Genomic DNA, 18908 nt, shown 5'->3' on the forward strand with positions numbered 1-18908 from the left:
TACATCTGAATGCAAACTTTGTATCAATTAATACATTCCTAATGCACAGTGGGTTTTTTTCAGCTTCACAATCCACAGTCAGGAGACCAGAATGAATGCACAACAGCAGCAAATATTATGAATTTATTTATATGAACATTCATATTTACCTTCTGACTGATAATCAATTCCCAACGTCAATCTGAGACAAAAATTCCTAGCATATCTGCTTTCAGTTGTATTGGTAGCAAACTCTGTACATAGCTGCATAAGAATTTGGCCTATCTGATCATGATCTCCTGTTGTTCATCAGAGTAGATATTATTAGCTGAGTGTTCACAGGAAACTGTGCTTTAGGTAATGTATGTATGCGTGTGTGTATTTGTGTATTTGTGAGTGTGTGTGTGTGTGTGAGTGTGTGTGTGTGTGTGTGTGTTTGTGTGTGTGTTTGTGTGTGTGTGTGTGTGTGTGTGTGTGTGTGTGTGTGTGTGTGTGTGTGTGTGTGTGTGTGTGTGTGTGTGTGTGTGTGTGTGTGTGTGTGTGTGTGTCTTGGTTTGTGTGTGGGTTGGGTGCTGCAAGATGCTGGAAATTGTTTCTTGCTATTCTCAAGCAAAGGCCCTTCTCACACCTCTATATGAGTAGGTCTGTGGGCACACCTCCTGTGCAGGCTGCCAAAGTAACTATCACACACACACACACACACACACACACACACACACACAGGAACACACAGGCTCTGCTGTTGCTCAGATATTTTAATTGCAACATGGAATGTTTGGTTGCCCTAGTGATAATGGAGAGCCGAAGCATTGTGTGTTTCTCCTTTAAGATAATGGTAAACATTGTAGTTATCAGTGTACTTTGTGTGTGTGTGTGTGTGTGTGTGTGTGTGTGTGTGTGTGTGTGTGTGTGTGTGTGTGTGTGTGAGTGTGAGTGTGTGGAGGCACCTTCTCCTACATGATCTTTTAAACATAGGACATGGAAAATCACTGACCTCCCATCTTCTGAGAAAAAGTATCCAATGGCAGAGAAGGAGTGCGCAGGACCAAGAAGCATGTGAATGTGTTGCATGCTTTAACATGCATCTGCATTCATGTATCTCTCTCCATACCTTCCTCCTCTTCTCCTCCTCCTCCTGCTCCTCCTCCTCCTGTCTCAAGTCTCTGGTAGTTTTCCATTCTGAAGAGGTTACTTTTTAACAGACAATAAGAGAAGGGGGAACTGATTTTAGAGCCTAGGTTTTCTCAAAGTAAATACAAAAGAATCCCCACATCTTTTGCGCTGCAGTGCCAATACTGCAGAAAAAAGTTTTTGGTGTCATGCTCTATCCAAACTGATGCCAGTTGCAACTCAACATGGACAGTTCATCACACATTAGGTAAGAATGTAAATAAATATACAGCTTGCACAATGTAGTCTTTCCAGCCTACCAATTCCGGACATGAGTGTCTGCTGTCAACCATAGAGTGCAGTGGAGTTGTGAATTAACATTAGCATCACACGGATTAGGTTACAAAACACACAGAGATAAGTGTCAGGAACAGCGCCAAAGATTTCAGGTTTGACCAGACTGGTTCTCATTTTTTCTTCTTTTACGACTCCGACTGCCATCTTTCTGCTCTGTTTTGGTTGTAACCAACAATCAAACGTATTCCTAAGCTACGGGTGATTGACAGGCCTTGGGCGTATAGGGAATTGGAGGGGACAGCACTAAGTGTGCCCAAGAGGCCCATGGCTCTACAGGTTACTACGGTTAGTGAGCTGCAAGTGAGAGTTGACGAGGCAGACGGCTGGATCATGTGGCCTAGCCAGCCTGATCTCTGTGGCGATGTTATTGTTTTCCTTACAAGCCACAGATGCTATCTGCCCTGGCACCAAACAAGTTCCATTGTTCGTCACATTCACCCTTAGGAAGATAAGCATTTCGGTGCAGCCAAAAATGGAGACTGAAACCCTGAAAGAGTCAAGGATAGGTTGTTAACACTTACGCCAAACAACCAGGAAATATACCTGCACTGTCATTTTGGAGGAGGTTTTGTACCGTGAGAGTCTTTACCTCTTTCGGCTTTAAACAGACACAGTACGTAACAGTGCCTAAAAATGTCTGTATTTGCATATATATATACCTGTCTGGTTCGTCAGCTTAAGACAGATGTCCAGGGGCCACATTCCACAGTCCACAAACAACCAGGTGTGTTTGGAAACATTTAATTAGAGGCTGGAGCCGCCACCAGTGCAGCCCAGTGGCCAGAGACACAGAGTGTCATCACCCACTCCACCCTTAATCCCTAGAAGTGATTATGTTCATCTGTTCACCTCTCTGTCTCTCTCTCTCTCTCTCTCTCTCTCTCTCTCTCCATCTCCCTGTCTCTCTCTCTCTCTCTCTCTTTGTCTCTATCGCTCTTTTTCTCTCTCCCTCTGTCTCTCTCTCTCTATCTCACTCTCCCTCTGTCTCTCTCTCTCTCTCTCTCACACTCTCTCTCACTCTCTCTCTATTGCTCTCTCTCTCTCTGTGGCATGTGGCTTCTCTTTCCTCCACTCGACATCCCACCTCAACTCGGCTCACCTTCCCAGGTACGTGTGTAAGCTGATCGTGTCTCGGCCTGCCAGGGGAAGGCAGTTACTCCTGCCAGGCCCCAACCAGTGCATTCCTTCCTCCTCCCACTAGACCTGCTGCTCCCAGATAGGCTGCCCGTGTGTGTGTGTGTTTGTGTGTGTGTGTGAAGCCTGTGTGTGTGTGTGTGTGTGTGTGTGTTTGTGTGTGTGTGTGTGTGTGTGTGTGTTTGTGAAGCCTGTGTGTGTGTGTGTGTGTGTGTGTGTGTGTGTGTGTGTGTGTGTGTGAAGCCTGTGTGTGCCTGGCTCCTTCTCATCTGCCTCTGCATTCTTCCTCGGTTAACTCCCCTTAAGAGCATTAAAACAGTCACAGCCAAGCACTGACCCTTCTGGACAGACACGTTTAGGGCTTGAGAAGAAAACCCGAGCCCCTCGTTTTTGCGTGCGGTGTGAGTGCACACATATCTCGGCTAAACCACCCGCCGTCATGCACACAGATTCACAGATGGGCTTTTCTGAGGTTTCTGATTCTAATCCCTCAACATGTTGGTACCTGCAGTTGTTCTCTCTAAGGCATCTGTCTGATTTTTTTTTACTGAAGCACCACACCCAAGTTGGACTGCAAGAATTCTTCACCTACAAATGTAGAATATGACATAATCCCATTCATTACTTTTATATATTTGGGCTACATGCACATGCAAATTTCACATTTGATAAAGACATTTTACACTTACAGCAGCAATAAGCAAAAAAAAAAATCCATTTGATAGTACATTGACACACATGTGTGCAGTCAGACCTTTACCCCCTTTCCCGCTGTTATAGTGGGTTGGCACTACTTTCTTTGTCTTCAGCGTGGGCTCAATCTTCTCTAGATTGAGATTGACTATCTCTTCAACAGACGTGTGGTATGACACACGGTGCATATGTGTCAAACACACCCTACAGGCCAACAGTCTGCCAAGCGAAGGGAGGCAGCAGAGAGGGGAGAGAGAGAGCTCAGAGCCAAGGGCAGAGAACCGCTGAGCTGGTTGCTATTCACCATGCCTTGGCAACCGAAGGCTGGGAGAATGTCAAATGTACTGGGTGTATGACGGCATTGTGTAGTTTGTGTTTGCAAATCATAGTATATGACAGCTTTTGATAGTGGGTACTTGCATTTGACACTGTATAGCAGTAACACATCGGTACATTATACACCATATGTAGCAGGAGTTGATGATGTTTGTCAGGATTTGATAGTGTATGGTAGGAGATGATATGTCTATGACAGCATTTAGCTATTTGTGGGCATGGTCTGCAGCTCACAGTTGTAAATGATAGGGAAGCAGTTCAGCTGTGCTGTGGGTTGAGATGCATGTACATACAAGTACCCGCAGAAAAAAAAACAGGAATCTATGAAAGTTGCGTAACAGTGTTGAGAGTTTATGGCACAAGTATTGCAAAATACCCTGAATGTCAGGAGACAAGCTGGTTTTTATTATCGACTCATTCACGGCTGGCTGAGGCAGCCTCTGCTTCTCTTCTGATGTTCAGACAAGCTCCTCTGTGGCTCATAATGGATAGTGTCTCTCTCTGTTCTCTGAAACTATGCACACAGTGCAGACATGTAACCCACTGCATTTTATTCTGTTGAGGAGAGCTATGCCCTAATTGGTTTAGACTTTTGATTTGTTTGACTGCAAATACCGTAAAAAGGATGGCCCCTGCATGATACATTGGGGAACAATGTTGCAATCGTAAGGACACTCAACACACAGTAAATATTTGCTCATCATGTCGGCTTGTGGTGAAAATGTTGAATTGTTATTGGTCTCACATCACAATAGGCTATCTTGACTGGGGCAGTGGGCTGTGGCCTAACTTGACCCGAGCAGTGGGTTGTGGTTGGGGCGGGGGCCCAGGGAGTTTTGGCTCAAGGCCCCCTGTCACACTACGCTATTGTGTTCTGGGTATAAGGCAGGACTGACACACGAGGAGAGCGGATAAACAGGGGATTTAAAACAACAACATTAGCATTATATTTTCATCTTATTAAAATGTCACTGACTCATATTTCAGTGTAGTCCATAGCCACTGGAGTGTTCCTGGGCGTACTCTATATGTTAGATTGTGCACTGATACAACACTAAATTCTTCCTTTGTGGCTGATAACTTATTAATTTCGTAATTGTCTGTGTGCGATAAGCCTAAAGAGACATTATGTTTTTTTTTTTCATCTACAGCTAGTGAGCTAACAAACCAACAGACTTGCAGAACAGCATGAATGTTACATATCTGATGTATTCTGCCAATATATTTAGAGACACTGTTCTATAAAAGCTGTTCTCCATGTCCATTGTCCATGGGTCTCAGGGAACATAGTGTGAAGCCTGGAAGGCTAGTGAGAATGACCAGTGTGTTCATATGACCACGTACCATCAGAATAAATTTGAGGATGTAGAAATTAGCTAGCTAAAAACATATGTTGTTTATTTTTTTAAATAACAATCAAAGATACCAAATTCATTTTAAAACATTCTTTATTATTTTATTCAAACAAAAATATCATTTCACATGGTATTTATAGAGCAACTCATTCAGAATGGCACCAGGGGTAGAGGACTTGCAGAGAGGAAGCAGAACAGGTTGAGCTGGTAGGTTAGAAGGGTGTGCTATGGTTGTGCTTAATCGGCTCGATTCACAAATTTGGCTACTCCCACGTCAGTTTGATTTTTTTAATTTCTTTGTACACATTCGCATTCATTCACATAAAAATGAGTCTGTGTATTCTACCATATAGCTGCATTATACATGACTTCTTCTGAACCTGGGCCTAGCCCACCCAATGTTATCATGTGGTTCCTACCAAAATGAAACTGCCTCTAGTGATGAAAGATGCATACACAGCAAAGAAGCAGACGTGATGGACAAGCAGGAGTCTGTTAACTGGAGAGGAAGACGAGGTGGGGGGGGACACGGGGATTGGTCCAGGTGAGGAGACATCACTGGTTCATTTGGACTCCGCCACCGCTTTCTTCTCCGCCTCGATGTCTGCAAAGAATTGGACGCCATCAGAACACACATTAAGTCATGAATGTTTCAAAATTAAAGTCATACATTTGTGGGGAGAACTTCCAAAGCCTTCATTCACACACACACACACACACACACACACACACACACACACACACACACTGTATGTAGTTGCAGAATGAAAGATGTGGAAAAAACTAAGTGGTCCATCAGTGCAGATGATCAATATGCCTCCATGCTGAAGTTAATATATAATATGCTGAAGGAAAGCAGTACCCTACTCCAAGACCACAACGGCCAACAATAATCCCTTCATACCTGACGGCAGTCATCCTGATATAATTTAACTAAATCAATGCGTTGCCTATCGGAATCTGGGCACAGAAAATATTATTGACTTAAACAAAGGCATAACTGGGACGTGATCGAAGCTATTGATCGCGTCTCTATCGTCCAGACAGATCTCAGATAGGTGCCACGAGACACCATTTCTCTCCTACTGACAATTTAAAATAATTATTAAACTTTTGATTCATTCCACTTGTGCTGACATTCCACCGCTCCTTTCTTTCCTATCTTCATTTCTTTCTGTTTTTTTTTTTTTTTTTAAATCATGCAACCCGGTTGCTGTCCACGCAATACTAGATCTGTGAACTTGAACCCTAATGGGTCAAGGGCACCAGCATTGGAAGGGTTAAAGGGTAACTCCCTGACAGAGATCTGGACTGATGTAAGCACTCTTCTACTGGCTGCTGCAGCAGAGTGCTGAGTACCTGTATCTGTGTTTAACCGAGAAAGAGAAAGAGAGAGAGGGAGAGAGAGAAAGAGAGAGAGAGAGAGAGAGAGAGAGAAAGAGAGAGGGAGAGAGAAAGAGAGAGGGGGGAAAGGAAGAGAGAGAGAGAAAGAGAGAGAGAAGGGAGGGAAAAAGAGAGAGTGAGAGAGGGAAAGGAAGAGACAGAGAGAGACTCCACTGCATTAAACACAGCTGCTTCTTCCTCTCCCTCACTCACTCTCTCTTGCTCTCCCTCTCTCTCCTGCACTCTCTCACCTTTCTCTCTCTCTTCTCACACGTCCCACTCACTCTGGTAATCTATCTTCTCTCGTGTTTCCTGTGTTTCTGTCTCTTCAGTCTCTCCCCTCTCTTTTTCATTCTCTCTCTTTCCCTTGCTTGCGCTCTCCTCTTTCTGCGCACTGCAGTCTCCTTCAGCTTCCCTGACGACTAGTGTAGCAGACGTTCCACAATGTTGCAGGACACATTTCCGTGATTAAAACCAACCTATGTGGAGGAAGTCTGACTATCTTTAGATGTCAGTTTCAGGTGACGCAAAATGTTGCATGTAGCATGCAAAGTTATCTCTCTCTCTCTCTTTCTCTCTCTCTCACTCACAAACACTCTCTGTTTATCATTTCACCCTTAATTTTCCTTTAATTTGACTCTATCACGCAATTGTATTTTCTGGTAAATGACCTGAGTGATGTTTTTGGGAGAAGGGATAAGCCATTGACTGCTGGGACAAATAAAGCATTGCCTGTCAGTTAGAAAAAATGTCAACAACAGCAAATGTGTGACTTATCAGGCTGAGCACATGAATGACTGTGCTTGTGCATAGCACGGGGTACTACTGCAACTGCAGCAACCTCGCTAGAAAAAAAACCTGTACTCGCTTAGTCCAAGACCTTTCTAATGCAGTGTCTCTGGTGCAATGCCTCAGTCATACAAGCACTGACTGGTCCTTAAGGTTAAACGTTCCTCCGTGCTCAGTCAGTGGCAGGTTATTTCCTATGTCTGGCTTGAGACAGGACTACCTACAAACGGAGACGACAAGATAAGACTAAAGATTGCAACCCCAATTAAGTGAGGTGTTGACTCAAACTGGACACTTGCACAACACTTCTGTTTTGACCTCTCCGTACCAGGAAGCTGGAGAGGGAGCAACAACAAAAAAAAAAAAAGAAAAAAAAAAAGAAAGACCAAAGCCAGTTTGGTGGGGATGTGGTGTGTGGCTACACAATGCAAGCCAATCCTTTGTGTACTTAAGAGAGGAAGGAGGTGAACAGAGGACACACAAGGCCCCCGCCTTTCCCAGTACACACTCAGGTGTGTGTAGGTGTTTGTGTGTGTGTGTGTGTGTGTGTGTGTGTGTGTGTGTGTGTGTGTGTGTGTGTGTGTGTGTGTGTGTGTGTGTGTGTGTGTGAGTGGAAACTGGCGATAACTGTTTATTTCTTACAGTCTGATGATTTATGTTAAGTGCCTTTTGCTTTGGCAAGCTCCCTAACGGAACATGCAACGGGACATCCAGAAGTGAAAGTTCGGAAAGAGACGTTCATAGAGGAACCACAGTGGGAGACCTGAGACAAATCCACCAGACTCACCTTCCTTGGTTGGAAGACTGTTCTTCTCTGCTGTACTGGTCTTCTTCAGACACTTCTTGTCGAAGGTCTGCACCTCCTGTTGGACGGGGTTGTTGTCACTCATTTTGGCTATTGGCTGTGGAGGAGAGGTCAGAGGTCAAAGAGGGTGTGTATTAAGGTGTGACTCAAGCGCTAAAGCATGTCCTGCCACAAGACTCGACAAGTCCGGGTCATGGAAGGACTAGGGAATGCAAGCACAGGCTGGGCTGTTACTACTGAAACCATATTGCACATTTCCTGGAGAAAGGGGGTAGTGAATGGTAGATCACTTCAACAATCTTTAAACAGGAAGGCTGGCCTTTTTTTGTCTTGAATGTTTCATCTGAAACAATCGAGCAGAAACGTCCTCCCAAAAAATGAGTTATGGCGCTAGACCTAAGTGCTACACTTCAGCCAAATAGCAAACAAAGCACCTGACAGCCTCAACTACCCCAGCAAGAAAACCAGCCACCAGCTTTGATCAACAGCCAAAACTCAAGGTGACTTCAAGGTTTCCATGATGTTGGAGAGGCCAGTTTATCTTTCTCATTATTTCAGACGTCATAAGGGTGTTGAGGCGTTATCTGACTTTCTGTAGACTTTTTTTTCCAAAGGTTCTTAGCTGCAAGGTGACCACACCTCTGTCTCTCCCACTCTGCCCTCTCAGCCACAAACAGTCTGGCTGAACTTTTGCAATGTGTTTAAAAAAGAAAAAAAGCAGAACTTACTGGAGTCGTTGACGTTTTCAATACATGTGAAAGTCATGTGCCATCTACCCTTGTCATGAGATCTCATATTTCAGTGTTTGTTAACATCTGCATCCCCACACTTTCACTACACTGAGATGTGTAGTGTTGTGCAGCAAAGATGGCAAGGGACACATCTAATTTAAACACACATGCCTATTCAAATCATTTTCAACCAAACCACCAAAATAATCATTTGTTGGATCTCTGCTTACATCTGAATTCAAATCATGAAAAGAGGAAAGGGTACTATTAGTCTATAGTTGAGTGTCAAGCCATGGTAACACTGCCATGCGGTCTTGTGACAGCACACTGGTCTTTTGTTCAGCGTTATGTATAAAAAAAAAAAACCTGCTGTAAGCAGCACGGCCCTGACGTGTTCTGTGTTCACCTTGCATTCATTTCACGGTTGGGTTTCTCTTCAGGAAAATCTTATCACACACCACCTCCCTGTTCCAACTTATCTACAACGCTCTGGCGCAATGAGTGGGTGTGTTAACAAGGACGCGTAACTAATATATAAGGTTTGCTTATGGGTGTTCTATTGGCTAATGCGTAAAATTCGATTTAATTCAAGCTGTCTGTTTGTCTTTTTCCTCAGATGTGCTGTTTGACATCGTGAAGGGGTACGCCAAGTACTTACATTCTGTGTCATGGGATTAATCAACGCAGGAATGGATCTCCCACCCCACCCTAAAACCACGGACCTGATGTTCCGTTTCTTTCGATTAGCCATACCACCCCCATCATCTAAAAAGCTTTGGCATGCAATCCTTACCTTAACCTACGTGATTACCGTGCATCATCATTTTGGCAGCAAAATAACTTGTCTAGGCATGTTACAGAAAAAAGAGGGATAACTCGACGTGTCTGTGGTATGCAATGCGCGCAGCCCTATCAAGTCTTGCCATCCTTCGCGATGCGCTCCAGTAGCGTAAGGAGTGGTCGGTAGCCTAAACTGCTCTTGCTACAAGATGAACACTTGTCAGGTACAGCAGAAGAGAGCAATGATTCGAAAGACGCCCAGAATGGCAACACCAACTAAATAAAGCATAAAGTACATCTAATACCGTGATAGCGTTTTACCTAATACATTACCTGCTAAGCCTATCACCATGTAGTCGGAAGACACTTTAATCTGTATCACCAAAACGATACTGCCTTTGCCTATAGGCTAAATTATGCATTGGCAACACTTTAGTTATATACTATAAGTCTCGTCATAGGCACATGAAATGGTCATGTCAGTTCTCCAAATCAGTACATTTTCATACCTGAGAGTGTCCTCGTTTCAGTCCTGTACGGCAAGGCGTTTAGGGAACCTATGTAATCCGTGTGGGATGTGACCGGTTTAAATAGCAAATCACGCCCTTCTTCCCGGGTAACATGGAGACCAATACGCGGCCTGTCATTGGCCCAATTTCACGCACGGGGGTTGTCCACTCACGCAATAGGAACTCATGAAGAGGGGAAACCGTACCTTTCTGCATTAATGAATGGGGATGCAGAGTATGTCACAACGTGTATTATGGCACATGTTAAGTACATTCGTTAGGGAAGTTAGAAACGCATAGTTAAGGACCTGACAATAGGGCTTTTCTAATGATCAAGGTAAGTGTATTCCAACTTACCTATGTTGGAAATAAAATCAGTTAAGTATCCAATGTTGGATTTGCAAGAGTGCTGAGTTGGCCTTTATTCAGTGTACTATCCTTTGGGCATACAGGACAAGTCCTGGTGTGCCTCCACATCTGAGGGCCAGTGGCCTAGACATGGCCACTTCAGCCGTTTGGACCGTGCTCTTAGGGAATAATCATTTTTTTTATAAATTTTATAATAATAAAGTCTCATCTCAACATGATTTTCATTTCATCAGCCACTTTTAACTTCTCAACAAGTTAATAGTTAAGCAATACTGTGTGGGTACTAAATATATAATACATCCTGTCAGGTTTTGGGTCCTGATTGTCTTAAGATATATCCTATTATCTCTCCAGTGTCTATATGTGAAGTAATTAAAGAGACAGTTAATAAGATGTTATTTCCTGTCTTTATCATTACTGTCTGCTTCAGTAAATCTCTAAAAAATACGTAGATTGGCATTGTGGCTTATAGGCTGAAAGACACCTCGTCTCTCCCTGGTCTTTTTTATGTGCAGTCAGATATTTCTGGCATTATGAGGGACTTACTAAACATTTGAATGAAGAGGACCATGGAGCCCTGTTGTGCTGCATTTCGTGTATTTTGAAGCCGAAAAGAAAAAACTATAAATAATAAAAATAAACAATAAATGTTGTTCTGTTTAAAGCAGCATTAAGGAGATCTGTTTCAAAAGCAGCACGCTAACCACCTAAAAGGCATGCAAAAACCTTGCAAACACCACCAACAGCCCAGTTGACACTTGCCAACACACTGACTGGTGTCTTTTGGCAGTATAGCTGGCAATGTCAAGCTTTTCTTCTTCCAGGAAACACAGATCTAAATAGTGCATATCTTGGATGGCTAGAGGGAAAGAGACAGTTGTTTATCTGTCCTTTACATGACCATATGCTATCAAAATGAATTTGAGGATGGTACCAAAACAAGTTGCCTATAAAACCATACATCAAAAAGTGTCAATGTTGCATAGTGTTACTTTAAGTGAAGATGCCAGGACAGGGCCTATTTCTTATGCTCACCATGGTGGTGTTGAATTGTTTCAGTAGTTCCCTACCTCGATGTCTATCTCTAGAGCCGGTAAATGTGAACCACACTAGTCAGGTTCCAAACACAATGTCCACTGTGACACTATGATAATAAAGAAGTAGTTACTACAGTAGGTGTTTGGCCTTCAGAATGGGGAAGACATTTTTTGCTTTCTGCACTCAGAGACAGTGCTTCTTTGCGACATAATAATTCGATTTGTTTTCCAAATTTGGAGGAAATAGTTTGAAAATGATTATTCAAATCAAAATGATGAAAGAGGAACATATTAGGAGATAGGGATTTCCCGGGATGAAAAAAGAGAGCAACCTAAAACAAAGTTTTTGAGGGTAATGGAAGAAATTCAAACAGTGGACTTTGTTGGCTCTCTACACACTTTATGAAACTCTCACGTTACTCTCATGTAACTTCATCCCCATCTCTGATCCTAACTCCACCCACTGCATAATTTTGAAAAAAATGCTAAAAAGAGGGCAAGGGGCTGAGGGGGGTGCGTTAACATTCTTAACACCAGATTGGGTGATTAACGGATGTTAACATTCTTTTTTTTAATATGCATTTCATGATGTAGAGTCCCAATGGGTTGACTCTACATCAGCATCTGCCTTGCAAGGTTCAGGGTGATTTGAAACAGAAGATGGTGGGTTAGGCCCGTTTTACCCCATACAATGAAAAAAATGTGAATGGTCATTTTGTTCAGTATTACAGTAACACCAACACCAGCATGAAACAGCTGTGTTTCATCACAGTCATATAATGTAGTTAACAGCTTAAAAAAAACACACATTTTACTGTGAAGTCCCTCTTTACTGCATGCATTACTTGCATGTCTGTGAATTGCCACAATGTGCCATTGTTTTGACAAGGAGTGTTGAGCAGTCATGCCAAACAAGCTTGTTATAGCTAATTATTTTCGCCAGGGGAGCTGTTCGTTTTTAGATTCTTTGAATGCTTTTGGTTATATTTGCATGGCTATTTGGTTACCATTCTTTTTTATGCTTTCATCCATATTGACTTTCAGCACAGTTTGAATACAGTATAGTTTGTCAGTATGTCTCCCTGACCCATGACTGTTGGTTTGCAGGATTTTGCTTGCGGGCTTTGGTTTGGTTATAGTGTCTCCTGACACTAACAGAGAAATACATGGTGAATTAAAAGTAATTTTGTTGTTTTTGGAGATGAAACACAATCCTACTGGTCAAACCAGAACGTAACACTTGCCTTAAGTGATGACACTTGAAAAGTATGGAATGTTATCTACTCGCCTCAAAACATGGCAAAAAATCCCATGGAACATGCCAGCTCATGATGAGTTATCAGGCAAAAAGACGTGATAGCGTTAAATGCAAATTTGTGGAATAGCTAGTTTGACTGGATTTTACAGTGTTTACAAAGCGGAAACTTAAATAGACAAGACTCTCAGAAATAACCATGTGCATACGGACTTGGGTGAAATATGGTAAATCTGATTGGCTATATTCGGTGGGCGTTACATGTATCCCAGCCCGCGATTGGACCTCGAAGGCATCGGAGAACCAGGAAATGTCAGATCTGTATCCTGTATCTGGCTCCAAACACTGTTGGCGAACAGTAGAGTCGATCACATTGCAATGGCGTGTTGCCGTAAACTCAAGTTATTTCGTCCCGCTAAAATTGCATTCCTGGTAAGACCAGATTTCCATTATACCTGCCATTACGTCCTAAAAGGATGCGTCTAGGGAAAATAAATAACCGAACCCAAAGACCACCTTCACAAACGGAGTGGATCAATAGTAGGCAACTTAACCTTCTCAATGCATAGGCTTCAATGGTCTATATAACCTTTAGAAAACGTCATCGTAAAGGGATCACAGTTGTTCTACTAATAGGCTAGTTTTTTCAGGTGTCCTGCCCGTCATGTGGAGATGGTCTGTTTGTTTAACTAGAGGTGTTACTTCAGAAGACATGTTCTGTATTCAACCAATGCAAATAGTTTGGTATAACTAGCCTAATTCGTTGAAGCGCATTTTTATTTAATTAATTAAACGTATTGTTTATGTATTAGAGAAGGCAAAACCATTTGCCTATTCAGGTAGATTAGTTATAAGACCGCCACCTGCCAAACATACAGTACTGTGCAAAAGTTTTAGGCAGGTGTGAAAAAATGCTATGAACTAAGAATGCTTTGAAAAATGTAAACAATAAATGTTTATTTTTTATCCATTTACATGGTAAGACTGAGCACAGCAACAAGACACAACGTAGTTATACTGCATCAGCAGGGTCTCTCCCAGACAAAGATTTCAAAGTAGACAGGGGTTTCAAAATGTGCAGTTCAAGCTCTTTTGAAGAAGACGTTGAGGATCGTAGACGCAGTGGTCAGCCAAGGAAACTTAATGCAGCTGATGAAAAACCCATCAAGCTTATTTACCTTCGAAATCGGAAGATTTCAAGCAGTGGCATCAGCTCAGAACTGGCAGAAACCAGTGGTACCCAGGTACAGACATTTACAGTCTGGCCAGAAGTGGTCTTCATGGAAGAGTTGCAGCCAAAAAGCTCTACCCCGACAAGGAAACAAGGCCAAGTGACTGAACTAAGCACGAAAACATAGAAACTGAGGTGCAGAAACATGGCAGAAGGTGCTCTGGACTGATGAGTCAAAATTAGAAATATTTGGCTGTAGAAGAAGACAGTTTGTTCGCCGAAGGGCTGGAGAGAGGTACAATAATGAGAGTCTGCAGGCAACAGTGAAGCATGGTAGAGGTTCCTTTCCAGTTTGGGGCTGCATTTCTGCAAGTGGAGTTGGAAATTTGGTCAGGATGAATGGAGTCTTCAATGCTGAGAAATACAGGCAGATACTAATCCATCATGCAATACCATCAGGGAGGCGTATGATTGGCACCAAATGTATTCTGCAGCAGGAACATAACCCCAAACATACAGCCAATGTCATTAACAACTATCTTCAGCTTAAAGAAGAACAGAAAGTCCTGCAAGTGATGGTATGACCCCCACAGAGCCCTGATCTCTACATCATCGAGTCTGTCTGGGTTTACATGAAGAGACAGCAGAATTTTAGGAAGCCTACATCCACAGAAGATCTGTGGTTAGTTCTCCAAGATGTTTGGAACAATTTACCAGCCGAGTTCCTTCAAAAACTGTGCGCAAGTGTATCTGGAAAATTGATGCTATTTTGAAGGCAAAGGGTGGTCACACCAAATTTTGATTTAATTTAGAATTTTCTTCTGTTCCTTCACTGCATTTTGTTAATTTATGAAGAATTGATGAAAATAGACTGTTAACACTTCCATTTTTGAAAGCATTCTTAGTTTACAGCATTTTTTCACACCTGCCTAAAACTTTTGCACAGTACTGTACATAGCTGTCATTGCTGTGGTGGCACTGACTTGGATTTCTCAATGATAGAGCAGCTCTGCCACCTTCCTGTCTTTGTTTGTGTGCTTATGTGTGTGTGTGTGTGTGTGTGTGTGTGTGTGTGTGTGTGTGTGTGTGAGTGTGTGGGTGTGTGGGTGTGTGTGTGTGTGTGTTTGTGTGTGTGTGTGTGTGTGTGTGTGTGTGTGTGTGTGTGTGTGTGGGTGGGTGGGTGTTTGTGTGTGTAGTCCTCCATTCAACAGGTAGACAAAGTGTATCATAGAACACCAGCTACTCTCCTGAGGTACTGCAGTTCCTCAGGTAATAATGAGAACGTTAGCCGCTACCCAGTTCCCTACAAGAAGGATCTGCCTTATGACATAGTGGAACTCATGGATGAGGTAGAAACAAAGGTAGGCTGTTCCGTCTCATTTGCTGATATTTGTTGACTGTTAATCTATTTATTCTGTTATAACTAACTATAACTAGAGTATCGTTATTTCATCAGGGTGGTTTCCTCCCGAACGTGTTTAAGGCGCTGTCTCATAGACCGGATGAATTCCGAGCCTTCTTTGCCTATTACAATACCCTTATGAACAAAGAAACAGGTGAGATTTGACACTGTTTTTATTTCATGAAGTAGTGAAAAATATTGGCACTGAGATAAGAAGGGGATATTATGTGAAATTGTTGATTATAGCATTGTGTGCTATGTGTTGAAACCTATCTTTTTGGCGGCAGGGAATTTGTCAAAGGCGGATCGTGAGCTGATTGTTGTCGCCACAAGTGCCCACAATCATTGCCTGTACTGTGTCATTTCCCATAGTGCATTGCACCGCATCTTCTCCAAGAAACCCGGTCTAGCAGATCAGGTTTGTATTTTCTCACGCACACACACACACACACACACACACACACACACACACACACACACACACACACATACACACAGACACAGACACACGCGCGCGGCCGCACACACACACACACACACACACACAAACACACACACACACACACACACACACACACACACACACACACACACACACACACACTCACACACACACAGATTATTTACAAAACTGTGATTCAGGGCATGACACAGAGCGAAGGCACATCATTGAGAGCACTGCAAAGAGCACTTTAGATTAAGGATACGTGGAGTGAGTTGCAACTTTTCCAAATATGACACTTGCCAAAAATGGCTGACACCAGGCCATACTTCAAAAGTTCTGTAACTCTTATCTTGGGCAAGGCCAGGTGTTGAAGTGCTCTCACAATTGAAATGGCTTGTGCTCAAAATCAATGACTGACTATACAGCAACATTTCACTGCATGCATTGGCATCTACTTTAAAAGCCCTACTTAGCAGGTCAGGTAAAGTCAGACCTCTCACCTTCTCATACTCACTCTCACTCTGTCTCTCACTCTGTCTCTTTCTCTGTCTCTCTCTTTCTCTCTCACTCTCACACACACTCTCTCTCTCTCACTCTCTTACACACACACACACACATCTCTCTCTCTCTCTCTCTCTCTCTCTCTCTCTCTCTCTCTCTCTCTCTCACAAACACACACACACACACACAAATGTTTACCTAGCCTCTGTGCCCCTGCATTTTAAACAGAAGCATTCATTAAAAACGGCTCAACCTTTTATTGCAAGAGCACTTGCTGTTACTTATATAACTGTCCTGTTAATGAATGGCACAAACACGCAGTTACTGCTTCTGTCCCCTAGGTGGCAGTGAACTACAGCACAGCTGAGTTGAGCCCTCGGGAGCGCGCCATGCTGGACTTCGCTATGACCGTCTGCCGTAGCGACAACGTCTCGGAGCAGCACTTCAGAGCGCTGGAAGAGCACGGTCTGGACCGCGAGGACGCCTGGGACATCGCTGCCATCGCCGCCTTCTTCGCCATGTCCAACCGCCTGGCCCACCTCACAGACATGAGGCCCAACGCTGAGTTTTACAACATGGGCCGGATGCCACGGGCCAAGGGTGGGAAGGGAGAGAAGGCGAAGGATGGCAGTGCGTGATTGAGGAGTGTAGTATAGGCATTATCGCCCCTAATGTTCGTCTCCTGAAGTTTTCAGGGTTACCTGTCCAGTCTGTGCCTTCATCACCTCTCTTCTCTAGCGGTCATGCCAGTGTTGGAATGCCAGGGTAGGAAGCCGCGGCCCCAGTGGGATTTGGGCATAGAAACACTCAACCATTTTAATTTGTTTCTTTCTAAATTATATAAGATGTTATGTGCTAACATAAGTAAAGCTAGCTACTGCTGTACTTCTCTTGAAACACTATGACGGCCGTCTGGGGTATTTGGAATACTTTAGCTCAAAGATTTGCTCAAAGACTTAAGTTTGTATGAAAGCAGATTTCAGATGGGTACTTCCCTGTCAGCACGTGGTGCCATAAGCAGCAGGTTCGAGTTTGATGTCACAGCTCCCATGAAAGCATGTAGCCACAGCTTTGATTAGCAGTCAAACCCAGATACCCTTATGTAATGACTATTACAGTCAACAGCACAGATGAGCAACATAGTTGAGGATAGGTACTGTGAGATGGTTAGGTACAATACACTAACAGGCAACCCACAGATATGATCCAGCACCTTTGTTTTATACTGTGTTGCTATACATACATACATGCTCATTACATTGTAGTTCTTAAGTGTCTATGAGAACATATGGACCTACACAAAAGCACTAATTTAATTATTCACACCAATACTCACCCTTGATTTTAGTGATTATTCTTTTGCCTGTTACCATACAGATCCATTAGGAGCTTTCCTTCCGTGACTTGAAGGTCAATAAGAGGTCAAATAATATCCTGCCAGAGAATGCCATCTCATCTCAAGGCAAACCCAAGAGAATTCTGTGTTTTTTATGTTCAACTCGTTAAGGCACTGAATATGTATAACATAACCTGGTTTATCGTAATGTGCTGCTTATACCACAAGAGGGAGATAGAGCTTAACACTTGATATTGTTTGCTTTCCTAAGTGTGTAGTAGTTTGTTTTTTCCTCTTCTTTGGGCACGTTTGTAAAAAAAAAAAAAAAAAGAAGATTTAAACAGATTTGAGTTTAATAAAACTATGTGGTTTCAAAGTCTGACATTTTGTAACCCTTCTGCACAGCCTTCGCAGTGCTGTTAACTTAATGCTTGATAGAACCCAAATACACTAAATGAGGTCTGTTTTTTTTTCCTGGAGACCAGTGCAATATGCCATATGAGATTAAGTACATGCAAAATTGCAGTGGCTCACCTCTTTGACCCAGTAGCCATTAAAGCCCTGTAGTAGTTCTGTCATTTGCAAATGGATATAGCTCATTCAATTTGTGCCATCATGTGCCATGAATTTTCATAAACAGAGAACATCAAATATTTATCCAAAGTCACCGTATCGGTAAAGTGTACTTGATATCAACGTGTGCGAACGTGCGCCACTGTCAGGAACTTGCTCTATTGTTTGAGGTACAAAAACAGTCGGCATAATGTGAGTCTTGGTGTTTTCACTCAAGAGTCAGATCAGATAAAGTGGAAAAGAGAAATGATCAGTGCAATATATTCTCCTTTATATTTACACTGCAGGATGATACATGTACCAGGTACATGACATTTCCTAGTGCGTTAGTCGTGGGGGAAGAGGAAATAAGAGCTTTGCCTGTGAGCATGGGCGTGTGTGCGTGCGGTTAAGGTGTGTGCGTGCGCTCGTACTTGCTCTGTGGGTATTTTAAGGTGCTCTATTTTTAATTCCCTCTCATCTGCACCTGGTTCCAGGTTTGTGCATTGAGTCAACCACAAACACACACACAAACACACACACACACACTCACTCACAAACAAACACACACACACTCACACACGCACGTGAGTGCCACACGCAGTTTGAAACAAACCGTCTCTAAAATAATCTAAACACAGAAGAATATATTCTGCATGAACTCTCTCTTATATCAAGCAAAGAGTACAGACTCATATTTGAGCCAAAAGCATTCACCCCATGCATCACCATGTGCTCTTTATTACTCCCCAAAAAATATTACTATGCAACTCACTCCACCTCCCTTAATATAGATCTCGTCTTAAATGTGCCATTTAACATCAGGCTGTTATAAGCAGTGTTGGTTTTCTCTGCATGATAGATCCGTCAATAACAGCT

At 42.9% G+C, this 18908-nt stretch overlaps 1 protein-coding gene across 1 annotated transcript; it reads left to right on the plus strand.

The window, feature by feature from the left end:
• Positions 1 to 12933: 12933 nt before the first annotated feature.
• On the plus strand, positions 12934 to 17859 carry LOC308367527 (uncharacterized protein). Its single transcript, XM_080841464.1, has 5 exons — positions 12934 to 13054; positions 14990 to 15154; positions 15250 to 15349; positions 15483 to 15613; positions 16483 to 17859. The coding sequence occupies exons 1-5, from the start codon at positions 13001 to 13003 to the stop codon at positions 16777 to 16779; spliced, it is 747 nt and encodes a 248-aa protein (XP_080697590.1). The 5' UTR covers positions 12934 to 13000; the 3' UTR covers positions 16780 to 17859.
• Positions 17860 to 18908: the final 1049 nt, after the last annotated feature.

Source organism: Sprattus sprattus (genome assembly GCF_963457725.1).
Source record: "Sprattus sprattus genome assembly, chromosome: 6".
Lineage (NCBI taxonomy): Eukaryota > Metazoa > Chordata > Actinopteri > Clupeiformes > Clupeidae > Sprattus > Sprattus sprattus.

Coding starts and splice junctions, on each gene's coding strand:
- LOC308367527 (XM_080841464.1), top strand. CDS start 13,001: ATGGCGTGTTGCCGTAAACTCAAGTTATTTCGTCCCGCTAAAATTGCA. Junction 15,155..15,249: donor TGGATGAGGTAGAAACAAAG/GTAGGCTGTTCC, acceptor TTATTTCATCAG/GGTGGTTTCCTCCCGAACGT. Junction 15,614..16,482: donor AACCCGGTCTAGCAGATCAG/GTTTGTATTTTC, acceptor TCTGTCCCCTAG/GTGGCAGTGAACTACAGCAC.